At 62.0% G+C, this 25161-nt stretch overlaps 1 protein-coding gene across 3 annotated transcripts in view; it reads left to right on the top strand.

The window, feature by feature from the left end:
* Positions 1-25161, top strand: part of SMARCD3 (SWI/SNF related, matrix associated, actin dependent regulator of chromatin, subfamily d, member 3) — a 34303-nt gene that overhangs the window by 7403 nt on the left and 1739 nt on the right. Inside the window, exons 1-13 of one of the 3 annotated variants that reach the window (XM_039322323.1) lie at positions 3800-4092; positions 15844-16106; positions 16839-16881; positions 17740-17862; positions 18167-18289; positions 18473-18568; positions 19514-19615; positions 20124-20276; positions 21890-22051; positions 22786-22883; positions 23093-23228; positions 23969-24091; positions 24988-25089. In XM_039322323.1, coding sequence (XP_039178257.1) covers positions 4015-4092; positions 15844-16106; positions 16839-16881; positions 17740-17862; positions 18167-18289; positions 18473-18568; positions 19514-19615; positions 20124-20276; positions 21890-22051; positions 22786-22883; positions 23093-23228; positions 23969-24091; positions 24988-25089 — 1602 coding nt within the window. In that variant the 5' untranslated portion in view covers positions 3800-4014. Of the gene's footprint in view, positions 1-3799; positions 4093-15843; positions 16107-16838; positions 16882-17739; positions 17863-18166; positions 18290-18472; positions 18569-19513; positions 19616-20123; positions 20277-21889; positions 22052-22785; positions 22884-23092; positions 23229-23968; positions 24092-24987; positions 25090-25161 lie in introns of those variants that run through there. The other 2 variants (XM_039322324.1, XM_039322325.1) reach the window with 2 other exon arrangements.

The raw sequence follows: 25161 nt of genomic DNA, 5'->3' as shown, positions 1-25161 counted from the left end.
GGAAGCATGGCAACCTCCCGGCTGCTTCTGTGGCTTGAGCAGGGGGCTGGACTAGAAGACCTTCAAGGTCCCTTCCGGCTCTATTCTATTCTATTCCATTCCATTCTATTGTATTCTACTCTATTTCTGTTCTATTCTATTCCTATCCTATTCCATATTTTCTATTCTTTTCTATTCTATTCTATATTCTATATTCTGTTCTATCCTATCCTATCCTATATTCTATTTCTATTCTATTCCTATCCCATTCCATATTTTCTATTCTATTTTCTATTTTATTCTACTCTATTCTATATTCTATTCTATATTCTATTCTATTCCGTTCCATTCTATTGTATTTTACTCTATTTCTGTTCTATTATTTCTATTTCTATTCTATTCCTATCCTATTCCATATTTTCTATTCTATTCTATTCTATATTCTATTCTATCCTATATCCTATATTCTATTTCTATTCTATTCCTATCCCATTCCATATTTTCTATTCTATATTCTATTCTATTCTATATTCTATTCTACTCTATATTCTATATATTTTATATTCTATTCTATATTCTATTCTATTCCATTCTATTGTATTTTACTCTATTTCTGTTCTATTATTTCTATTTCTATTCTATTCCTATCCTATTCCATATTTTCTATTCTATTCTATTCTATATTCTATTCTATCCTATATCCTATATTCTATTTCTATTCTATTCCTATCCCATTCCATATTTTCTATTCTATATTCTATTCTATTCTATATTCTATTCTACTCTATATTCTATATATTTTATATTCTATTCTATATTCTATTCTATTCCATTCTATTGTATTTTACTCTATTTCTGTTCTATTATTTCTATTTCTATTCTATTCCTATCCTATTCCATATTTTCTATTCTATTCTATTCTATATTCTATTCTATCCTATATCCTATATTCTATTTCTATTCTATTCCTATCCCATTCCATATTTTCTATTCTATATTCTATTCTATTCTATATTCTATTCTACTCTATATTCTATATATTTTATATTCTATTCTATATTCTATTCTATTCTTATTCTATTCTTGCTTGTGCTGCACACGCACACACACCCTTCAGCTGCTCGTCTTTCATGACTTAGCGTGGAAAGCTGGATTTCGGGGTCCCTTCAACACCACCCCTGGGGCCTCTGCGTGGACTTTCTGGGTCTCTGTGGCTTCAGGGGGCTCTGCTCCAGCCACTGAGGACCCTGGGGGGGGGCAATCTATCGGTCCCATGGCCAGACCAGGCCCAATGCTTGTTGAATGCCCAACCTTGGCCTTACGGGAACAGGCTTCTCTGCCCCCCCCCCCAAGAAACCGGGACAAACGGCGCTTAAACCTTTTGGCAGAAATGCCGGGGAGGGCTCCTTCCACTCTGGCCAGGCCCGCCAGCTGGCTCAGCTGTTCGGAAGAGGGCTCTTCTGCCTGGGCGCTTGGCGGGGGGCCTCCAAAGGAAATCTAAACGCCCCCCCCCTTTTCTACTGCCCTCTGTTAGCTGGAGGTTGGTGCCTCCTGGGCTAGGCAGAGGGAGGGTAGGGGCTGTCCCTCCCCCCAGGCAAGGACTGCCCTACATGCAGAAAGCAGAGGCTCTGGCTGGCTTTGTGACGGATGCCCCCACCCCTCCAATGGCCTTGGCATGGCTGGGCCCCACAGCTACCCTCAGTGGGGGCCTGCACGCCCTGTGCCCACCCCGTGACCCTAGACATTTTGGGGCTGCCTATTAGGGCTGGGGGGGGGCAAACCCTTGCTCCTCCTCCTCCGCCCTGCTGACTCAGGAATTCTGGGAGTTGAAGTCCACGAGTCCTCAAAGGGCCAAATTTGAAGACCTCCCCCCCTCACTAAGTCAAGGGGAAAGCAACCTTGGCTCTTGAACGCCTGGTGGACTTCAACACCCAGAATTCCTGAGCCTGCCCTGCCGGCTCAGGAATTCTGGGAGTTGAAGTCCGCGAGTCCTCAAAGAGCCAAGGTTGCCTACCCCTGGGTCAGGCTCGGGGAGGGAGGGGTTACCAGGGGCACCCCCCTCCCCCCCCGGAGACCCCAGGCCGCCTTCTCCACTGCAGGATCCAACTTCACTTGCCCCCCCATGAGGGGGGCGTGGTTTCCTTGATCCAGGGGAGCCCCAATGGGACTGAGTCACGTCCGGCAGACTTGGGACCCTTTTCTGCCCCCCCCCGCGTGTGTGAGTGTGTGTGTGTGTCAGAGAGAAAGGGGGGGCGCACCAGCGGCGGGTGGTGGGTCTATGCCAGAAGCATCACTTCTCCCCTCCCTTTGGGCTCTGCTCATATAGGTGGGGGGGGGACGACGACCCCGCAGAGACGGTCGCCTGTCCTGGATTCCGTCTCAGGAGCAAAGCCGTTTGGGGGGGGGAGCCAAAGCTAGATGGCGGCGGCTGCCCCCTTGGGGGGGGGGCAGAGATGCTGCCCCCTTGGGGGGGCAGAGATGGTGCCCCCCTTTGGGGGGGAGCAGAGATGCTGTCCCTTGGTGGGGGCAGAGATGCTGTCCCTTGGGGGGGGCAGAGATGCTGCCCCCTTTTGGGGGGGCAGAGATGCTGCCTTCCCGGCGCCTCCAGACGATCCTCGACGGATCCCTTTGCAAAAGCCAGCCGTCCTTTGCAGAAGCGGGGACTGCCTTCGGGCTTCGAGACGGGAAGGGCGGCCGGGCGGCCCGTCCGAGGAGTCTCGGGGCGGACGGTCCCGACGGGGCGGGCCGGGGGGGGGCGCCTTTCCCGTCCGCGGGCGGCGGAGGAGAGCCCTGGTCTTCCCGGGCGGGGGAAGGGGGAGCGACAGAGGACGCCCCCCCCGCGCTTCCCTCGAGGGGCGGAGGGGGCCGCTTCCCCCGCCCGGAGACTGGCGGGGGTGGGAGGGAAGCGGCAGCACCAGCAGCAGCCGTGGCCGGAGCCTGGCTGCAAATGGCGGGCAAGGCCGAGGAGGAGGAGGAGGGAGGGGGCCGAGGCGGGAGGCAAGCCCCGCCCCTTTTCCTTTAGCCCGCTCCGCTGACCTTCAGAACAGAGACAGACCAAAAAAAAAAAAAAAGGGCAGCCTCCGCGCTGCGCATGCGCCTCTCTGCCTCCCTCGCCACCGCGGGACCCCGGTAACGGGGCGGGCCAATCAGAGGGGCGAGGTCTGCAGAAGGCCCGCGGGTGGGTGGGGGTCCCTCCCTCCCTCCCTGCTTGGCCCCTCCCCAACGGAGCTGGAGGAGCCGGACAGGGGGGCGCGAAGGGGATTCCCTGCCCGGCCTCGGCCCTGCCGCGCCGGCTGCTCCCCTCCCCGGGAGTCGAGGGGGCGGCCGGGCCTGGGGTACCCCACCCGCCCGTTACCTGGCAACGCTGCCTCTGTTGCCAGGGCGACGCGCACCGCGAGATGCCGCCGGCGGACGTGGCCGCGCTCCGCCCCCCCCCCCCGGGCGGCAGGGCAGCTCCGGCATCAGCGTCTCTTCCCCCGCCGCCGGATGGGCGGCCGCTGCTTCCTGCCCTCCGGCTGGGTCGGGACTGCGGCAGCCGCGCCCCGCGGGGACGGCAGCTCCGCCGTCTGTCAGCCCGGGACGGCGGACGGCAGCTGCCTGGCCCGGCCGGCAGCCCTTCCTGGGGGATGCGGGCTGGAAGCGGCGGAGGGAGGGGCGGGAGGGCGGGCAGTCCTTGCGTGTCCGCGGAAGGACGGGCAGACGGCGTGGCCGGCGCGCTCGCCCTCTCCTCGCCTGCCTGGCGCCTCGCCCGCCGGCAGCCGCCCCTCCTCCGCCCGCGGCGCTGCCGGCAGCCCCCCGCGCCCGGCTCGTCGGCGGAGGAGGGCTCGGCCCGCCGCTGCCGCCGCCGTGGGCCGTCGCGGCCGCCCTGCCGGGGCCCCTTCCCCGCTCGGCCGGCGGCGCTGTTAGAAGTGCGAGCCGAGCGCCCAGCAGCAGCAGGGCTCGGCGGGAGCCAGGGGGAGAAACGGCGGCGGCGGCGGCGGCGGAGGAAGCGGGGAAGAAAGGAAGGCGGCGGGGAGGCGGAGCGGAGCCGGCCCGATGGCCGCCGAGGAAGTCAGCGGGGGCGCGCGGAAGGCCACCAAAAGCAAACTTTTCGAGTTTCTAGTCCACGGGGTGGTGAGTAGGGAAAGTTGGGGACTGGGCGCCAAGCCGGGAAGCGGCCTGGCGCCGGGGCGGGAGGAGCGCTCCGAGCCGGCCGGGGTGGGTGAGGGGGAGGGTCGCCGCTCCTCCCCCCCGGTATGTGCTTGGACCCCGGGGAGCAGGTGCGTCGCCTGGGGGGGGGCGGCCCGGGAAGTCTTCCCCCCCTCCGTGTGAACGGACTGGCTCCTTCCCGGAAGGTGGGCAGCAGGGCGAAGGTGCCCAGCCCGGCACTTTGCAGCTGGAGCGGACAGGGAGCAGCGCTGGCAGATGCTGGGTGGAGGGCAGGCAGACCGAGAAGCCAGGTCAAGCTGTGCCCCAGAGGAGCCCCTTCCGAGGGTGGCCCTCTGAGCCCCTGCTGGCCGCTGCCGGAGCCCGGGTGGCCCCGCCGAGGCTTTCTCCCTCTCTGCCAAGGGCCACCCGGCTCTTGTCTGTGTCACCGGGAGGGGGCCAGGATGTGCTGCAGTTGCCAAAGGACACGGGGGTGGGGGGGCAAGTCGACAGGCACTCCGGAACCCAGGGTGCACTCGGTGGACCATTGATTGGCCTTAGTTTTCGTTTGCGGAGGCCCAGGCCCACTCCCCGTGGGTCCTCCGGTGGCCCTTCCTCCGGGCAGGAGGGTGCTTTATAAGGAGCCATCACGGTGGGACGGCTGAACAGAAGGGGGAGGCACAGGCCTCCTGCCCGGGTAGGGTTTGCCCCGGGCTGGGTGGCCCAGGGGTGCCCCTCGCCCACCTCATTCCGGCCCTCTCCTCCCTGCGCTGTAGACCCGGCCTCGGTGGGGCCTGGTGCTGGCAGTTCCCAAAGCCTCTCCTGAGGCCGGGGTGGGGGCAATGGGTGGGGGGCTGGAGAGCTGTCTCTGTTGGGTGGTGCCGCCCAGATGGGGAGACCCCTGACCTTTGAACCAGACCTATCCAAATCTTGCAGGGCCCGGCTGGACCCCTCTAGAAGCCGCACAGAGGGGAGGGGAACGGATATATATATCTATATATGTGTATATATTATATATATCTTCCCAAGATGGGTTCAGGCATTGCTAGGGCTTCTTTCTGTCCTGTGGCGGGATCGGCCTTATCTCTTCCTCCCAAACGCTCCTCCGCGCTTGGAGTCCCCACAGACAGGCTTTGGCGGGGGTGGACAAGGAGGAGGAGGAGGAGGAGGAAGGCCGTGTCCCTTTAAGAGTCTTCCGTCGTCATTTTTTTTACCAAAAATGAGAGAGGAGGCTCTCCAGCGGCAGCTTCCGAGACTCCATCGCTCCTCAAAGTTGCAGTTGGCACTGAATTCCCGCCAAACTCTCTCGGCAGGCCTCCCTCTGAGTAAAGTTGCTTCTCGCCTCTCCTCACTTGAGCCCGGAAGAGTCGAGGAGGAGGAAGGTGGGAGAGGGAGGGAGGGAGGGAGGAAGAAGAGGAGGAAGAGTTGTTAGAGAGCCCCTTTAGCTCAGAGGCTCCCAGGCTTTTGTACACCCTGCACCCCTAGAACGCTTCTGAGATGTGACTTCCAAAAGTTTGAAATAAGGGCAACGAAATAGGTGTGTATGTACACTACTGTGATTTTGAAAAGCTGAGTTTTTTCACGCTCCCCTGGAATATCGTCTCGCACCCCTGGCTGGGAAGCACTGCTTGCCTGAGGTACTCCCCCCCACCCCACCCCGGAGGGTGGTCCCTAGTCTTCCTCCCCCCCCACTTGGAGAAGAGGACGGGAAGATCTCCCGAGGCCCCGGGCTGGGTGGACGGAGGGAGGAAGGGCCGCAACTAGCCAGGAGGGAGCCGGAGGAGCGCCGGGCTGGACAGCCAAGGGCCCTTCAGCGTCCTCCGGCCAGCTCTGACGCCTGGCAGCCATAGTAATAGCACCCAAACAATAATGGCAGGAATAATATTTTAAAAAAAGAAGAAACACGGCCTGGGCGATACAGACCAAGGTTTGGCAAATGTCCCTCGCGGCTTGGTGGCCTTCCCTGGGCCCGTGGCATCGAGGGCAGCCCCCGTGTCTGCCATCCCTGCACGCCGCAAGGCCGAGGGCACTCAACGGGCCGCTTGGGCCAGATGGCTGTGGCGAGTGACTTTGGCGTGATCCACCCGGATCTCCCGCCTGCCTTCACCTGGGTGATCCCGAAAGGGGCCGGGTGACCGATTTGGCCAAAGGGGGCGAGGCTGCCTGTCGCTGCCCTCCCCGTGGATGGATGGGCGAGCTGGGTGTCCTTCCATCGACGGTGTGGAGGTCGGGTGACCGTAACCTCGTGTCCCAGACCGTGTTCTGCCTCCATGGCCGATCGGGGGATCATAGCTGGCCTTCATGGAGCCAGGCTGAGATCACGGCAAGTGCCACCACCACCACCGGCCTTCCTCCCACCCACCCACCTCTGGCCTGTAAGGAGAGGAAGAGGCAGCGTCGCAGCCTCTGTTCCCCGGGTCCCCAAACCCCCCACCCTCCCGGGCCATGGACCGGCACCATCCTGCGATGCGCCAGGAACCGGCCCAGGCAAACGAAGGACGCCCCATCTGAGCACGCGTGGGGTGCGGGCAGCCTTCCAAACCACGTCCCCTCCGGTCGGTGGAAAATCTTCATGGAAAGCAGCTTCTCTGGCTTCCAAAAGATGGTGGGGGGGGGCTGCTGATTTAGACCCTGGATTTCTTTCAACGTGATGGGTGGCTTGGTAGGTTCCTGGCTGCTCCTTTCCCCTTTGTGAAGCGGAAATGGCGTCTGCTGCCTCCTGTAGTTTGGCCTCTTGGAAAGCTTACCGAGCACCAGGCAGAGGGTGGGAGGGACCCCCATCCCCCCCCCACAGCTCCCCATCCCCCCCCCACAGCCCTTCTCCTCCTGGTGAGAGACCTTAGGACGGTGGTGAGCAAATGGCCTCCCTGGGGCTGTTGTTCCTTTTGCCCACCCAACAGAGGTGTCTCTTCAGGCAGCGGACGGACAGACGGGACGGATGTAGGAGGCCAAACAGCCCGTTTCCATTACCTTGCAGGGGGGGGCTGCCCCAGTGGCTGATTCCTTTTCTTGCTTAAAAAGAAAGCCCCCCTTCCCGCAAGGGAGGGAAGAGCCGATCCGAGGCTCCCACGGATGCCTTGATTTGGCCGTTGTGCCCAGCCCTGCCGCAGAGGCAGATGGAGGTCTGGTGAGGGATGGCCATCCGGGCTTTGCTTGACCCCATTCAGGGAGGGGAGCCAGTTGGCCGGCTGCCTCTTTGGGCCAGAGGTTCTGATGGGGTGGGAAGCCTTCTGCAACTTAACCCCTCGTTCTGCGCCCTGGAATGAGGGCTTAGAAGCGAGACGCCCGGAGGGGACCATGGTTTGCCCAGTCCCTGCACCGTGTCTGTTGGGTGTCTCGTGCCCTCTTAAAGGGGCTGCCCTCCTTTCCAGCTGGCGCCCTTCTTTCTTCCCAGTAGGGGTGGGAGGCATCCCCTTTCCACTCAGCTCACCAGTCTCCCCCCCCCCCCTTGGGGCTTGGACCGCCCACCGCTTTCTCGCGGGAGTCCAGCCGGAGCACCAGAGGCTCCCTTGGGGAGCGCTCGTTCCCAGGGCCCCGCTCCGGAGCAGGACTGGACCAGGCCGGCCAGCCGGCCGTGGGATGTTTTGACCAGGGCCTGGCCGTGATTGACAGGAAGCAGCTGAGCATCCAGAGCGGGCAGCAACAGGCGGCCCCAACTTGGCGGCAGGCGTGGCGCCAGGGAAGCTGCCAGGGGGGGGGTCCTGGGCCAGGTGGACGGGACATGTGGTCCTGTTGCTGTCAGACTGGGGATGGGGGAGGGAGGGTTGGTAACAGCAGCAAGTGTGCCCTGTGGGAAGAGGGTTGCGTTGACCCCCCCTGCTGCCCCCCTCCCTCCCCTCCTGGCCCTGCAGCCCCCTGCACAGCTGCCACCCAGCAGTGGGGGTGGGGAGGGTCCTCGGAGCCCGGCCAGCCTCCTTCCAGGCAGGGAGAGCCCGAGGGTGGGGGTGGGGGGAAGAATGAACGGGGGGGGGGGCAAGGCTGCCAGCCCCTGCGTAGCAGAGAGGAGCTGTTCAAGAAACAGCTTCCAATGCGGAGAAGGGTCCCCCTTGGGTCCCGGAAGGTGTCCGGGGGGGGGGAGGGAAAGAGGCTGGCAAAAGCAAGCGGAGGTCTGGGGCCCTGGGGGGGCAGGGCCCGGGCAAAGGCCCAAACAGGGTCTGGGGAAGAACAGGTGGGTGGCTGGGCCTGCCTTTTGGCCTGCTTCTCTCTCAGGATGGGACCCCAGGCCCCCCTGGCCGCGTCGGCTTCCTGCAAGCTACCCATTGGAGTGGGTGGGGGCACTCTACCCGCCCTGGGGGGGGCGGGCTAAAGGCTTTCGTCCTTGGCATCTCTGCGGCCCCGTCCCCTGCTCTTTTTTCCCCAAAGGAAAGGCAAAGCCGGTCAGGGAACGGGGCGACCCAGCTTGGAAAGACCCAGAGCGGCTGAGAAAGAGGCTTTTTCTCCCAGAGGACCAGAAATGGCTGCCTCAGGTTTTCTGCGGGGTGTCCCACAATTAGGCGCCGTGAGGGATTGAGCAGTCCGTGGCCACGTTCCCGCCTTGGACCGATTGGCAGCAGGGGCGTTGGGCTGCTGTTGGAAAGGCCAGACTTGGGGGTGGCCTTAGTCAAGCTGGGCCCCCTGCTGGGAGGCCCCCCCCCTCAGAGGGAAAGCCACCGGAAAGAAAAATTCCCGCCCCCGGGGGGGATCCGTGCTCCGGACCAGGCGACGGATTCTCGGCAGGCCCCGGCTGTTGCCGTCCAAGGCCGGATCGAGGGGGTAGCCAGGCTGGGTGGCTGGATTGTGTGAAGGAGGGCGCTGGCCTGGGGGGGGCAATTCCTGAGAGCTGGGCAAGCCCACAATGGGGGGGGGCTTCTCTCCTGGAAATGGGTTCCCCCCCCCAAGGGCCAGGTTCTGCAATGGCCAAAACATCCGGGAGGGGAGGTAAGGAGGCCACGCAGGACGCAGGGAGGGGAGAGGAACATCTGCCCCATGGGTGATGGGGTGCCAGCCCCTCGTAAAGCAGTCGCTCCCCTGGGAACAGCTGCTGAAGCTACCGGGGAAGGGGGGCCTTCAACCTGTCTCCCAGGGACCGTGGTCTCTGGGGACTGTCCCAAGCTGTAGAGGGCCCAACATGTATTCGGGAGGGAGGGGTTACATGTTCAGTCTGGCTGGGCAGTTCAGGTGTGATACGGCATCCGAGGGGGTGACCGTCAGTCCGTAGCCACGGAGAGAGATGCTTGCCCTTCGTCTTGCTGCCGCCACCCACCCGTGCGGGGAGACGGACACATCCGGCCGGCCTGCCTCAGCGGAGCCCTGGCTCAGTTGGACCTGGGACTCTGCTTAGGGTGACCCAGTTCCTTGCTGGCGAGGGACAGGCCACGAGACCACCTACTTGCCGATGGGAGGCTAAAACCTACGAAGAACAGTTGCGGGAACCGGGTCTGTCTTGTCTAATGAAAAGAAGGACTGGGGGGGGAGGGGGACACGATAGCAGCCTTCCAATATTTGAGGGGCAGCCCCAAAGAAGAGGGGGGGGGGTCAAGCTGTTCTGCAGAGCACCAGAAGGCAGGACAAGAAGCGACGGATGGAAACCAAGGAGAGAAGCAACCTGGAATGAGCCAGCGGCTCCATCCGTGGAGGTTTTTAAGCTGGACAGCCACCTGTCTGAAATAGCATAGGGTCTCCTGCCTGAGCAGGGGACCGGACTAGATGACCTCTGAGGTCCCTTCCAGCTCTGTGATTCTGTTATCCAGGCAGGCTAGGGACATTGCTTCGATTTACACAGCGGGACTCCATCTGGGAGACGTTGCGTGGGACACAACCTTGGGGTGTTGCCTGGGCCGAGAGGGTGGACGGAGTCCGAGTGTGCAGCTCCTGAAGAGAAGGGACGAAGGGTTGCCGTGGCGGTGTTTTCAGAGCAGGGGGGCCAGCCCAGTCGCCTTCCCTCTCACACCCATGCCTGCGCTCGCCGCTTCCTCCGTAAAGGAGTTGTCATCGGCCGCTGTGAAAGTTCAGACGAGCGAGAAGTGGGAAGCTGGGCTGGGCAGGACGTGTGAAGAGGATTTATTGCATCATGCTGTATGCCACTTTCTCTGGTCAAGGAAATTATCTTGCTTAAATAGGAGCCAGCCATGTGCCACAGCTGCCAAAAAGGCCAACACAGTGCTAGGCTGCCTTAACAGAGGGATAGAATCAAGAGCACGTGAAGTGTTGATACCACTTTAAAATGCCTTGGTAAGGCCACACTTGGAATCCTGCATCCAGTTTTGGTCATCACGATGTAAAAAGGATGTTGAGACTCTAGAAAGAGTACAGAGAAGAGCAACAAAGATGATTAGGGGACTGGAGGCTAAAACATAAGGAACGGTTGCTAGAATTGGGTATGTCTAGTTTAACGAAGAGAAGGATGAGGGGGGACATGATAGCAGTATTCCAATATCTCAGGGGCTGCCCCAAAGAAGAGGCAGTCAAGCTGTTCTCCAAAGCGCCCAAAGGCAGGACGAGAAGCAACGGATGGAAACTAATCAAGGAGAGAAACGACCTAGAACTAAGGAGAAACTTCCTGACAGTGAGAACAATTAGCCAGTGGAACTACCTGCCTCCAGAAGCAGTAAATGCTCCAACACTGGAAGTTTTTAAGAAGAGACTGGACAGCCATTTGTCCGAAATGGTATAGGGTTTCCTGCCTGAGCAGGGGGTTGGACTAGATGACCTCCAAGGTCCCTTCTAACTTTACTACTATTACTAAATTCCCGTCAGGGCAGGAGGAAGACGGTTCAAGGACTGGAAAGGCATCCATGAGCCCAAACTCCAGATGGGAAGGTGGAGCTGCCCACTCAGGACAGATGGGAAGGTGGAGCTGCCCACTCAGGAGGGCGAGTGGCTCAGCCCCCACCAGGGAACGCATGAAGCCCCGTGGCTATTTAATGGGTTTATAGAGTGTGTGGGGGGGGTGGCTTAAGGCAGGGCTTTTCAACCTTATCACCCATTGTACCACTTTTAGGATATGGCAACATCTGAGGACCACCAGTCGCCTAGCAAGGGGTCAAAAACTTGATGACCCCCCCCAAAAGGAAAAAAGTGATAAAGTACAGGTAGTCCTCGACTTACAACAGTTTGCTTAGTGACTGAAATTACAGTGGCACTGAAAAAAGTGCCCCCCAAGCCACAGCCGAGCAAGATGCCTGCCCGCCCACCCGGTGGCGCTCTTCCTCCTGTCCGAGGTTTTCATTGTTGTGAGCATTTCTGTTGAGGATTGGCAGCGGGGATGGGGTGGGGGGTGTTTGGTTTTTATTCCCCCCCCCCATCTGCTGGGTGGTTGCAGCAGGTTTTGGTCCCTTCACATGACCCTGGGACACTGTAACCGTCATAAGTATGAATCAGTTGCCAAGCATCTGAATGTAAATCATGAGATCCTGGAGATGCTGCAACATTCCAGCTGATTGGCGCTTCTTCTGGGCTCAGCAGAAGTGCCAGGATCAGTGCTGAGCTCCAGCTGGAACCTGGTGCTGATCCTGGTGCTTCCACTGACCCCTGACAGCCCCGAAGAAGCGGTTCTGCTGAGCCCTGACAGCCCTGCAGCTCCAGCCATCTCTCGCTCAGGCTCGTGCGGTGCTGCCACCCGTTCAGCTCATTCCCCCACTACCACTTTTCTAGGATGGGCGCGTACCACCTGCCAGGTGCCAATGTACCACAGGTAGTACCTGTACCACTGGTTGAAAAGCCCTGGCTTAAGGAACACTCCACCGAGCACTAGAAAGCCTGTGGCTGAACGCACCGCACCTCGTGTGTGCAGAGGCGGGGCTCCATGGCGCTGTGTGGGTGTGGCTGGTTCAGAGGGCCACGAAGATCGGAGTGACGCGAGACCCACAAAGGGGAGCATTTCTGAGATCCGCAAAGGCGCAGGGGGACAGAGAGAAGAGAGCGGCTGGCCTTTTTCTAGAAAGTGGGGGGGGGGTGAATGAATGGAGAAGAGGTAAAAGGCTCAGAGGATGATAGGATGTGGGGCAGTTTGGGGGGGTCTGTTGGCAAGGAGCAAAAATGGCAGGCTGACAAATGGGCTTCCGCCCACCTTTTCACGTGGGAAGGAAAGCCGGGCACGTCAAGGGGCCGAGAAATTCGGTGGGAACAGTGGGACGTCTGGACAATCGCAGAGCAAAAGACTCGGGAGAAGAAAGGACGGGCACGGAAGGGCCACGCAGGCCGCTCAAGGACCGAAGGGCTGGCTTGACCCTTGGGAGAGCCGGAAGGCAGAGCAGGTGGAGGGGACGGGAGGCCGAGGAAGCCGCGCCTGGGTAGAAAGGATGAGATCCCGAAAAAGGGAACGGCCGGGAGGTGGCAAGAATCGATCCCGAAGCAACGGGCGGGCCCGATGGGAGCAAAGCGGGCAGAGGAAACGGCAGCGCCTGTTTTGGGTTTAAGAGTCCCTTCACTTTTTCTGTGGATTCCAATTTCTGACCGTTTTCTGTGCTTGTTCAATCCCTGAAAGGAACTGGCCTAACCACTAGAGGTCCCAGGAATTTCCTCTCCTCTGGAGTGGGAGAGAGAAAGATGCTTTGCGGGAAGAATGGCGATGCCCACATCTTCTTGTGGGATTACAAAATAACAGGAAGAGCCTCTGAAGGGAGCCTGGGGGGGGGGGGGAGGTCCAATCTCGTACTCCTAAAAGCTTCCGGTAGCTTCCACCGATTAACCGTTCTCGCCGTCAGGAAATTTCTCCTCAGTTCCAGGTTGGGTCCCTCTTTGATGAGAGAGATTTCTTAAAGCAGCGGCCGGTCCCGGGGTGGGGGGGGGGAAGGGAGATAACGCCTCTCTGAACGAAGCCCCCCTGGGTGCCGATCCCACTCCTGGCAGGGTCTCCTTAATTTCCCCTGTATGTTTTCCTGGCATTGCTCGGCTGCCTTGCCAGCCCAGCAGCCGATGCCCCAGCCCCCTTGTGGAGGCAGCGGGGGTCCCTCTGTGGCCTTGGACCCCGGAGCGCAGGTGGCCGCTGGGTGCCGTGGTGTCAATCCGTGGCTCCCGTATCCATCCTCTGATCTGTCTGGATCAAAGTCGTTGATATAAACGTGGATGAGCAGGAGGGCCCGGACTGACCTTCGTCTGGAGGGAGCCAGGAGTCGGGTGCGGCCTCCTTCCCGGCACGCCATTGGCCTGAACGCGGTCGCTGCGGGAGAGGAGAGGGGGATGTGTTTAGTCAAAGGCCTGGTGGCTAAAAGGAAACTGTTTTATGCCTCCAGCAGTTCAAATTTGCGTTGGTGGCTTCGGGTAATTACTTTATGCTGGAGTGAAACCAAGGGGCTTTTTATGGTCTCCTTGGTGCTCTCCTTCCTGGCATTTCACACACCAAGCGAGGTAACATCGTCGGTCCCGGCACTGAGGCGGTTACCTAGTTTGGTAATGAAACGTTGGCCAGAGCTACGGTTCAGCCCTGAGCCGCGAATATTTTCTCTTACGGCCCCCTGAGGGCGACGTCCAACGAAGGGCCCAGACCCTCCTGCCGATGGCCGTGGCTCCCCTGGTCCTCCAGGAGGGGAGGGCGGCCATGGCGGAGGGCCCTCCCTTGGACAGGAGGCGGGCAGTTCCTCCGGCCCCCGGAGGATTCGAAAGCCTTGGGAGCCAGCGGGCCTCCCCTCCCCTGCTCCTGTTGGGGGGGTCTCCGTGCCAGTCCTGCCTCTGCCGCCTACCTCAGGCCACCACCTGGCAGGCACCTCTTCCGTGGGATTCCATGTCCGCCCTTCCCGTCTTTCCACCCGGTCCCCCTTCCTCCGCCGTCTCCTCTTCCACCACCATCACCACCACCACCACCACCACCACCTCCTTCTTCTGCTTTTCTTTCCTCCTCCTCCTCCTCTTCTCCTCCTCCTCCTCTTCTCTTCTCCTCTTCCTCTTTTTCTTCTCTTCCTCCTTCTCTTCTTTTTCTTTTCTTCCTCCTCCTCTTCCTCCTCTTCTCTTCCTCTTCTTTTTCTCCTCTCCTCCTCTTCTCCTCCTCCTCCTCTCCTCCTCCTCTTCTTCTTCCTCTCCTCCTCCTCTTCTTCTTCTCCTCCTCCTCCTCTTCCTCTTTTTCTTCTCCTCTTCCTCCTCTTCTTTTTCTTCTTCTCCTCTTCCTCCTCCTTTTTCTTCTCCTCCTCTTCTCCTCCTCCTCCTCTTCCTCTTCTCCTCTTCCTCCTCTTCTTTTTCTCCTCCTCCTCCTCCTCTTCTTCTTCTTCTTCTTCTCCTCCTCCTCCTCTCCTCCTCTTTTTCTTCTTCTCCTCCTCCTCCTTTCTATCCCCCATCGTGGGTCCTTTCCACTTGCTGTGCTGCCCCTCCTGGCCTTTGGGGGAGCAATGGCAGATTCCCAAGAGAAGGGGGTTCCCTCCCAGGAGGGTCTGTCATGGGTCTCCAATCTCCGCTGGCGAAGGGAAAGGGCTGGTGCTGGTCCTGTTGTTTCTTGGCTGCCCCGGGATCCACCGGCTCCCCCTCCCGCTGGCAGACCTCCTCCTTCAGCCCTTGGTTAGAGAGGCCACAGGTGCGAGTTAGGCCTTTGGCCGCCTTTAGTGGGCCTCTCACAAAATGGCTGCCCCAGAGAATGGCAGTCTGTTCCCAAAATGGTTGCCGGAGACCACTTGAGCACCCGGCAAGCTCATGAAATTCTTCCTGGGCTGCTCTCTGTGGCCTCCGACGATCTCCTCCTTTCTCCCCGGCAAGGTGGGCCCGTTTCCACAGACGGCCCCGAGCGGCAGCCCTCCTCCATTTTCTTTTCCTGGGGTGGGTGGGAAGGAGGATCATTCTTAGATAAGTTCCCCCAGCCTTTCCGTGCCCCGTGGCAGGTCCCCAGTGCCCCATTTTGGAGCATTGTGAATGTTTACAAAAAGTCTGCAGGCGCCCCCCCACCCCCACCCGGTCTGCTCCCAGCTGAGGCCCTCTCGCTTGTCACCCCCCCTGTTGGCTTTCTCCTCTCCCAGTTGCTCCCCAGGTCTCTGGGCGTGGAGGGGGGGGTCTCTGCCTTGGCCCTCAGGTTTGGGCGTGGAGGGGGGTCTCCACCCTGAGTCTCCCCAAGTCTCTGGGGAGAGGGGAGGCTGAGGGGGGCAGCAGGTGGGGAGTTTCCGGAAGAGCCGTGGGAGAGTCTGCTGAAGAAAACTGGGGGCGTTTGGGTCTCGTGATCCGTCCACCTGGGGGTTTGGCCCTTTGCACCTTTGGGGCGTGTCCTGCAGGGCTCCCTTCCCGGTGTGCGTGTGTGTCTCTGTGTCTGTGTGTGCTTCACGATTGAAGGACAGCACAAGCTTTCTTGGGGTGTTTGGAGACCCCATTGCAAGCAGACCCACCAAAGAGTAGCGTGGCAAGCCCCTGTGAAAGACACGGGCCGCTCCGGGGAGAAGCATTCGGACGCCCTCCGGCTCCGGCCTGGTGGGCTCTGGGCCTCGGCAGCTGTCCGGCTTGCAAGGGCCCCGGATCTGAGGGGGAGCACTCGGCTTCCCTTGGCCGGGTTCGAGGCCTCGTCCTTGGCCACCCGTCTCCCCTCCGGCCCCCGATCGGCTCGGCTGGGCACCCGCTGCGGCTGAGGGCACGGAAGGGCTCCCGGTCAGAAGGCTCCAGCACGCGGGCCTCTTTGCCACCCTCTCCGCCAGCCGCGGCTCCGGGTCAAGGGGCCAGCCGGGCGGGTGGATGGCTCAGGATGGCTGGTGCCCCTGCAGGGCCTGTTTCATTAACCCCCCCCCGTGCGTGCCGCTCCCCCTGGCCCTCAGCCCGACTCCCCCATGGCTGATGCCCCTCTCCTTCCCCGTCCAGCGTCCTGGGATGCCCTCCGGCGCTCGCATGCCCCACCAGGGGGTTCCCATGGGTCCCCCGGGCCCCCCTTATGTCGGAAGCCCCTCCGTGCGCCCCGGGATGCCACCGGCGGTGATGGAGCCCACGCGCAAGCGGGCGGCCCCCCAGCCGCAGCCACAGCCGCCACAGCAGACGCCGCCACAGGCACCGCAACAGCAGACGCCACAGCCACAGCAGACGCCGACGCAGACGCAGGGAGCTGCCCAACAGAACCGATCCCGCAGGTGAGTGTGGGGGGGTGCAGGAGTGACAGGCGAGCAAGGCAGGCACCGAGGCCTGGGGGGGCAGCTCTGCGGGTCCTCCTCGCCCTTTGGCTCTTTCCTTCTGGCCTAGCTGCCTTTTCCCAGAGCCAGGAAGGAAGGAGCTGTCCTCTGGGGGGCAGGGGGGGCAGTTGGGGGCCACACAGGGGCTGTCCCTCTTCCCAGGTTGTTTCCCGGGAGGGGGAGCCTGGAACTGGAGGGCAGCCTTGCGAGCCTGAGTGGGGGGGCCTGGATGCTCCCTTCTGTCTGCCTGGCGCATGCCTCGCGGGGGGGGGGCTGTCCGGAGGAGGGAGGGAGGGAGGGGGCACCTGCTCTGCCAGCCCAGCCTGTGAAAGCCACTCAGGCAGCCCCCCCCTCGAGGCCTGAGGGGGGGCACGCGATTCTCACCCTCTGGCTGTGTGCCAACTGGCAGCCAGGGCTCCTTGCCCTATAGGTCTCCTGGCCTGCAGGCTCCTGGGGGGGCAGCCGGGTGGACCCCCCGGGAGCCAGTCCTTGTCCCCATCCCTGGGAGTCTGGGGGGGGGAGAAGGAGAGACCCCAGAAGCCCTTCCGGGACCAAGAGCCCCTCCACCGTGGCGGCAGCTGTAAGGGGAACCTGTGGGGGGTGGGCTCCTTCTGAGGCTGGGCTCAGCAGCCGGGGGGTGGCTTCCTCTGACCGCTGGTCCCCCGGGGCCTCGGCCTCTGTTTCCTTGCGCAGTGTGAAGAGGAGGAAGATGGCGGACAAAATCCTCCCTCAAAGGGTGAGCAGCTCTTTCCTGCTTTGTCCCCCCCCTTCCCAGGGTGGGAGGGTCCCCCAAGGCCCCAGGGTGGAGGGGGAAGAGGAGGGGGAGGACTGCAGGGTCCTGGGGGCTCTCTGAGCTGGGTGGTTTCCTTGCAGACGTTTCATGGCCAAACTAGGGAACGTCATCAGTTCTAGAAAGGAGTGGGGTTGGGGAGGGGGAGGGGGAGGAGCTGGGCTGAGGCTGCCACCCACCTGGCCATAGCTGTGAGGACACAGCCTTCCAGGGAGGGAGGGGGCAGCTCCAGCAAGGGAGGGAGGTGGAGGGGGGAGGGCTGGACAGGGTTAGGAGGGCTCTCCAAGACAGCAGAGGGAGGGAAGGACCCGCCGGGCATGGTGGCAGCTTTGATGGTGGGCCCGCCCCTGCCCCCCACCCCCTGCCCCCCACCCCCCGCCCCTGCCCCCCCCCGCCCTGTGGTGCAACAATGCCATCTCTGGGTGGGCAGGCGGGTAGAGGGGGCGGGTGGGGGGGAGAGCTGAGCAAAATAAAAGCCGGACCCCTCTGGGTGGGGAACAGCTCTTGCTGCCCGGTTGTGGCCGGAGGGACCCTCGGTCTCCCTTGGGGTGCCCTCCTCCCCCAGCGCCTCGTCCAGGGACCTCAGCCGGGGTGGTGGGGGGTCTGCTCTGCCACAGCAGAAGCCACTTTCCAGACCTTGGGGGGGGTGGAGGGGGTCCCCTTCCGGCTGGCTTCCCGCCTCCCCCCCCCCTCCCCCCCCAGCAAATCTGAGATCGGCAGCTTCCCCCCAAAAGGGGCAGGGGAGGTGTCCTGCTCCCCCCCCCCGTGTGTGGCAGCCATGCTGTGCCTCCTCCCCCCCCCCAGATCCGGGAGCTGGTGCCCGAGTCTCAGGCCTACATGGACCTGCTGGCCTTTGAGCGGAAGCTGGACCAGACCATCATGCGGAAGCGGGTGGACATCCAGGAGGCCCTAAAGAGGCCCATGAAGGTGGGAGCGGCCAGCCCACCTGCCCTGGGGGGGGGGCTGGGCAGCTGCAGCCCTCGCCTCCTCCTCCTCCTCCTCCTCCTCCTCCTCCTCCTCCCCTCTTCGGGGCTTCTAACTCTTCCTGTGGGGGGGGGCATTCACGGCCAGAGTTTTGGGGGAGGGTCTCTCTGATGGAGCCCCCCCTTGTTTGAGCTCAATTAGGAGGGAGGCTGGGGTCCGTCCCCCTGCAGCTGCCCGGGGAGTGGGTGGTCCCCCCCCTGGAAGGGGCTCCCGGCGGCCCTCACCAGGGTCTCTGCTCGGCCCGCAGCAAAAGCGGAAGCTGCGCCTGTACATCTCCAACACCTTCAACCCGGCCAAGTCGGACGCCGAGGACTCGGACGGCAGCATCGCCTCCTGGGAGCTGCGGGTGGAGGGCAAGCTGCTGGACGACGTAAGCATCCGAGGCGTCCGGGGGGGGGGCACAGGCCAGATGCCCCCCAAGGGGGCCAGCCACTGATGGGGCAGTGTGAGGAGGGCTGGGGGGTGGCCAGAGCCAGTGGGGAGGGGAAGGGGTCGAGTCCGTGGGGGGAGGGCTTGTCTTCTCCTGATGGGGCTGTGTCCCCCCCCTCCGCAGCTCAGCAAACAGAAGCGGAAGTTCTCGTCTTTCTTCAAGAGTTTGGTCATTGAACTGGACAAGGACCTCTATGGACCGGACAATCACCTGGTCGAGGTAACTGGCTTGCCCCCCCCTCCCCCCTCCCCAGGCAGAAAGGAGGGGCTGCCCTCCGTCCTCCATCTTGGGTTGGTGGGGGGGGGAGCAGAAATTCAGCGGAGCCACAGAGAGAAGACAGAAAAGGTACGGTGTGTATGTGTACATGTGTGTACTTCCATCTCCCCCAGAGTTCCTTTCTCTTCCTGGAATAGGGAAACTTTAACCTTTAACCTTTAATCCTCCTGTGTGTCCCCCGTGCCTCCCCACAGCCCCGCCTCTGCTAAGGATTCCCCTGACTGGCCTCATTATTTGTATAGCCACCGCAAAAGCACTTAGACTTATGTGCTGCTCCACAACGGCCCTCTCTGAGCAGTTTACAGAGTCCGCCACTTGCCCCCCCCAATCTGGGTCCTCATTTTACCGGACCTGGGAAAGACGGAAGGCCGAGTCGAACTGCCGACCGTGGGAATGCAGAGCCAGCCTGCAACGCTGCGTTCCGGCCACCGGGGGTCCCTCTTCTGCATTTGCCCAGGGCCACCCCTCCACCAGCCTCCGGGTTCTCTTGCTGCTGCAGCCGCCTCCGCGTAGGGTCTTCCCAGAGGGCAGCTGAAGGGCTGACAGCGGGCAGAGGTGGGACAGGAGCGGTGGCGATCGTCGGTCTCCGTGCCGGCCTGCTTGATCAGGGGCAAGGCTGGCGGGAGTTGCACGCCAGTTCCCGGAAGGCTGCTGGCTGATTTCCCATCCCCAGCACGATGGGCTTCCTTGGCCGAGCTGCCTGCCTCCCCTTGACACCCCGTTGGAATTGGCAGGGCTGCGGACGAAGCCCCTGGGGACGCGGGACAGGGCGGGGCCTAAATGGACTAAGCATTGGGCTCGCTAAGCACTCAGGGCGGCGACAGAAGGACCCTCGGGGAAGGTGAGGGTCTCTCCCCCTCAGGGGCGCTCTTGCTTCTTTTCTGGCAGTGGCACCGGACCCCCACCACCCAGGAGACGGACGGCTTCCAGGTGAAGAGACCGGGAGACGTCAGCGTGCGCTGCACTCTGCTGCTCATGCTGGACTACCAGGTGGGGCGTGGGCTTCGGGGTCAGGCATTCAGACCCCCTGGGGCCCAGCTCCCGAATCACAGGGGGGGGCTTCGTCAGAACAAACCGCTGAGCTGGGCTTTGGGCAGGCCGGTTCTGGGGAACTTCATCGTTGACGGCGGTGGGGTGGAATATGGGGAAGGGAAGCTTGTGGTGACCCCGAGGCCAGCCGAGCAACGTGCCAGCTGGACTTCTCTGCTCTCCCACTGCCATGGTGCCCCCCCTCCCCTCCCCCAGGGCCCAGCCTCCCCAGGGCGCCCGGGGGCCACAGGAGAGATAAGCTGGGTGCGCTTTCCACAGCCCACGCCAGGTTCCTGGCTCTCAGAGCAGCCCCAAGGCCGCTGGGCGCAGCTTCCTGTGTCAGCAGGAGGGCAGCTGGGGGGGGGGAGACTGAGCTGTCCAGTGCCTGGTGGGGGGGGGTCACCTAACCCTGTTTGGCAAAGGTGGGGGGCTCTGGGAGCGGGCAGTGCAAGATACCCGACTTTTTTAGGGAAGGCCGTGGAGAGGCGCTCATAACTGCCGCTTCAGAGAGTCCCGGAAGGAGTGGACCATCCTGACCCCTCTCGGTCTGGATTCAGGCCTGGGTACAGGACAGCCGTGGTTGCGCTCGCCGACGACCCCTGGCAGGAGTGGGGTGGGAGGGGTACGTCCATCCCGGCTTCCCTTCCCAGACTCTTCCTTTGTGTGATGCCTCTGTTTCCCCCCCCCCCCCGGTCCTGTTGAAGCGATTGGCGCGCTCCGCCACTGGCTGTTGGGCATGCGTCGATGCCCAGACCAGGCAGAAAAGTGGGTGATGTGAGGCCCCCCCCAAATTCAAGGCCCCTGTTTGAAGGGCTTGGGCCGCTGCAGCTAAGTCTGTCTCGGGTGCCAATTGTGCCCTTTCGGGGGCACCACTCCCAAGTGGCCGACGATGGTGTGCTGCCACGGGTGGGCCGGGCCTCAGAGCTCCTTTGGTAGCGACAAGTGGCCCGGAATGCCGTGGAGGGGCGAGGGATGGGTGGCGCCCCTACTGCGTAATAGGATGCCTGCTGCTCTGTGGGCTGCATTGGCTGCAGCTGGGAAGCCCTCCGTGCACAGGTTTTTTTTTTTCCCCTGGCTGTTCCCATCGTCCCCCCAGATCCAGCAGGGGTGTGTGGCCTCCCGGTCACCCCTGACCAGCAGTGCCCCCCCATCAGGCCCAGAAGCAGGCGGCTCCTGTGGCAGGCCTTCCCCCTCCCCACGGACAGCCTCTCCCGGAGAGCTACGGAGCCCCAGCGCAGCTCCTGGAGGGCTGGGGAGTCCTGCAAGGCAGGTGTGTCTGTCCTGTCAGGCCTGGGGAGAGGGCTGGATGGAGACCCTGGCCTCTTTTTTGGTTCCTGGGGAGTGGGGGGGGGAGCGGTGTTGCAGCCAGCGTTGCTCTTCCTCGAGGTTTGTGTGTGGTTTTAACTCTCAACGCTGCCCAGAATTGCAGCTGAGAGATGGGCGGCTACAGCATTTGATGCAGCGCTTGTTCACGTACTTATCAAGCGTGTATGTGTGTCGTCCATCTCGCGCTCCTGAACATAATAAAGGCAAATAAATAAATGCTGCCTGCAAAGTGGGTGGGTGGGTGGGATTCCCGCGGGCAGCTTTTCTGGACTGCCCTTTGCTTCCTTTACAGCAGCGGTTCTCAACCTGTGGGTCGGGACACCATTTGGGGTCGAACGACCATTTCACGGGGGTCGCCAAACAACGCCGTCCGCCATTTCCCCCCCCCCTTTCCTTAGCTGTGCTACTCCCTTTTATTCTATTGGCTTTGGAAAGCCAATAGAAGAGACTCTCTTGAATAGAGCCTAATTCTCTTGGCTTTCGAAAGCCAATAGGAATCGTCCAGGCTGTCTCTGCCCTGCTGAGCCCGCCAAAAGTCCCATTCTGCAAACGGTGCTGCACCAGTTGAGTAGTCCTCGACTTATGACCGGTTGAGTAGTCCTCGACTTACGACTGGTTGGGGGTCGCGGCATTAAAAAGGTTGAGAACCACTGCTTTCCAGCAACGTACGATGTTATTCACCAAACTACGAGCGGCCCTTGAGCCGATCCAGGAAGGCAGCAGTGAGGGAACCTGGGGGGGGGGGTGATGGGCTGTAGGGGCAGAGGGGTCCCGGGGTCCCCCCTGGGAAGGATGGAGAGAGAGAGGCTGGCCGAGTGGGGTGGGGGCATTGGGCAGCTGCCCCTTCGTGAGTCCAAGGAGGCCCTCGGTTGCCCAAGGGGACACTTGGCGTTTGCTCTCTGCCCGCAGCCTCCCCAGTTCAAGCTCGACCCCCGCCTGGCCCGCCTGCTGGGCATCCACACGCAGACCCGCTCGGCCATCATCCAGGCGCTGTGGCAGTACATCAAGACCAACAAGCTGCAGGATTCCCACGACAAGGAGTACATCAACTGCGACAAATACTTCCAGCAGGTGGGCAGAAAAGGGGAACCGGGGGTGGGGGTGGGGGGGACACTCTGGGATTAATCTGGCCCTTGTGCCGGACCCCTCAGACGGGGCGTTGGGGGGTGGGGGGGAGAGGGAGAAGCTGCTTGCTGGTTTGTAGCGGGGGGGGGCGTGGCTGGTGTCCAGGTGGGGGCCTCCAGGGGCTCACGGGGGGACGGGACAGGGCTTCCCTCTGTACCTCTCGTCTCCCGGGTGCCCCCCCTCGAGGAGGGTGGGCCAAGGGCCTCCATCTCCCCCACATCAGAGCTGGGGGGCAGGGTGGGGTCCTCCTGGGGGTCCGAGGCTATGGGTCACCTGTGGGGGCAGGGCCTGGGTCACCCGTGGGGGTGCTGAGAGGGAGGGATTTTCTTCCCCCGCCCCAGTGAAGCCCAAGGTGGCCGGTGAGAGCCTGGCAGTGGCTTCCTGTGTGTGTGTGGGGGGGGGTCCAAATGGGGGCAAGGAAGAAAAGAGGGTGGGAGACATCCCCCCCTGGCAGAGTGAGGGCTGCCGGGCTCCGAGCGAGTGAGACAAAGGGGCCGTCCTCGGATGGACCCTGAAGTTCTGCTCAGCCCCCCCCCCCGAGATGGACCCAGGAGGTACCCCGCGAGGGAGCCGGGGGGGGGGAGAGGGCCAGGGAGGGGGGGGACTCCGCTCGCCCGCGCCGGTTCTCTGGCCGGAAGAGGGCGAATGCCGCTCAGCCTCCCTCCCGTTGCCGTTTTCAGATCTTCGACTGCTCCCGGCTGAAGTTCTCCGAGATCCCGCAGAGGCTGACAAATCTGCTGCTCCCGCCGGATCCCATCGTGATCAACCACATCATCAGGTCCGCGTGTTCGGGGGGGGGAAAGGGCCGCCGAGGGTCCGCTGGGTTCGCGCCCCTCGTGTGCAGATGGTCGGCGTAGTGGGGGGGGTGAGGCCCCTGCTGTGCCAGGGGGCCTGGAGGGGGTCAGGGGAGCCAGCCTCTTTTGGGGGAGGGAGGGTGGGCCTCCCCAGGAATGGTGCTGATGCTCTGGGCTCTCCCCCCCCCTCCAGCGTGGACCCCAATGACCAGAAGAAGACGGCCTGCTACGACATCGACGTGGAGGTCGAGGACCCCCTGAAAGGGCAGATGAGCAGCTTCCTGCTCTCCACGGCCAATCAGCAGGAGATCACCGCCCTGGACAACAAGGTGCTGCCGCTGGGAGGGCCGGGCTGGTCGGGCGCGGAGGGTGGAGAAGGCCAGCAGCCTCTGGCTTCTACGACCGTATCGGGCTAGGTTTCTACCCAGCCGTTACGAGGCTGTAAACGACTCAAGGCCCTGAATGTACCTAATGCTGCTTCCTCCTGCTATGTCCCCCGCAGCGACAACCCTGTGAGGTGGGCAGAACGTCTCCTCTCCAGAGCCTTTTGATCCAAACGGGCACTTCCAAGCGGGTGGGGAAGGGGGGGGCAGGGCAGGTTGAGGGGACGCTTCCTCCCCCCCCTCCAGCCTTTGGGGCTGCCCAAAGGTCCCTGACCGGGATGGAAGCCCCACTTTTCACGAATACATCTCTCAAGGAGAGGCCAGCAGGCTCCCCCCGGCCTAAACCGCCCACCCCACCCCACCCCCACCGGACTGCTGGCCCTGGGCATCTGCCCAGAGGCGCCTCTTCCCTCCGAAGCCCCTCCGGCCACTTATGCCAGCCCGGATGTTCCCGTTTCCTGCTCGGGTCACCGGTTTGGCCTGCTCAACGGGGGGGAAGGGGGGAAATGCTTTTGTGTGGGGGGGGGCAGACCGTCCCATCTTGAACCCTCTGGTGGGGGGGGGAGACCGTGCAGGCGCTGCCAGCCTCGGAAGCTGCTACCCAACTAGTGGGGGGCAGGCGAGGGGGGGGGCAGGAGGAGAGCTGCCTGAGCCAGCTGAGCTCTCCGCGTCCGTCCGCCCTGCAGATCCACGAGACCATCGAGTCGATCCACCAGCTGAAGATCCAGAGGGACTTCATGCTGAGCTTCTCCAGAGACCCCAAGGGCTACATCCAGGACCTCCTCCGCTCCCAGAGCAGGGACCTTAAGGTCGGTCGCCTCCTGCACACCGGGGGCCCAGGCCGGGATGGGACCCCGAGGACTGCTGGGCATTGCTGCGCTTGGACCTTTGGCCTGGGGGGGGGGCTGGCCTGCCACCCCAGTGACCCCTGACCACTTTCTTCTCCTCCCTTCTCTCCGGGTGCCACAGGAGGACAGGGGGGGCTTTCGAGCCGGGGTTCACCACCCCCACAGCTCGAGGGCCAGGTGGGGGCAAGCCGTCCCCCCCCGTGCAGCTTTGGATGAAGCCTCGGTACCCCTCCCATAGTCGCAGAGAAAGGCTTGAACACCGAGCTGCTCCCTCCAGCCAGGGCAGAGAAGTGGGGGGGGTCTTAGGGGGGCTGGCGGGTCAGCGTAACACAAAAAAACGGGCTCCTCGTCACCCGGAGGGTCGGGCTCGCTTCTCCGGGTTCTTGGGGGGGGGGTGATGAGGCCCACGGCATCAGAGGCCCGTCTTTGACTTCCCGGCGCCTGAAGTCGTGGCGAGCAAAGGCAGAACTCGGCTGCACCTCTGAAATGCCTTCGGTGCATCCCAGCCTCCGTGCCCTTTGAGGCGCCGGAGAGGCACCCCTCGTTTCCCGGAACACAGTTATGGCCCCGTCGTGAATTTTGGGCTGCCTCCCCTTCCACTCCGCTGTGTCCAGAGCCCCCCGGGCCTCCCCTCCCTCGCGCCGAGGAGATTCTAGTGGGGTTCCGGGTCTGCTCAGGGGCTCCGGGGGAAACGATGGCCGGGGCAGGGAGGGGGCAGTCGAGGGGGTGTCAGATGGCCGGGGCAGGGAGGGGGCAGTCAGGGTGTGTGTGTCAGACTTGTCGGGTTCTTTTCTCCGCCGAGACCCGGAGGGAGCCTGTTTGGGCTCCGCTGCTCACGGGCTCTTCTCGCCCGGCAGGTCATGACGGACGTGGTGGGGAACCCGGAGGAGGAGCGGAGGGCAGACTTCTATCACCAGCCCTGGTCCCAGGAGGCCGTCAGCAGATACTTCTACTGCAAGGCAAGGCAGTGGGGTGAGGGGTGGGGGTGGGGGCTGTCCCTCGAAGGCCCTTCTCTTGGGGCCGGGAAACTC

The sequence above is a fragment of the Crotalus tigris genome, unplaced genomic scaffold (genome assembly GCF_016545835.1).
Source record: "Crotalus tigris isolate CLP2741 ecotype Arizona unplaced genomic scaffold, ASM1654583v1 scf7180000023966.114003, whole genome shotgun sequence".
Lineage (NCBI taxonomy): Eukaryota > Metazoa > Chordata > Lepidosauria > Squamata > Viperidae > Crotalus > Crotalus tigris.
Note: the sequence above shows the minus strand (reverse complement) of the source record. Positions and strands in the feature narration are given on the sequence as shown.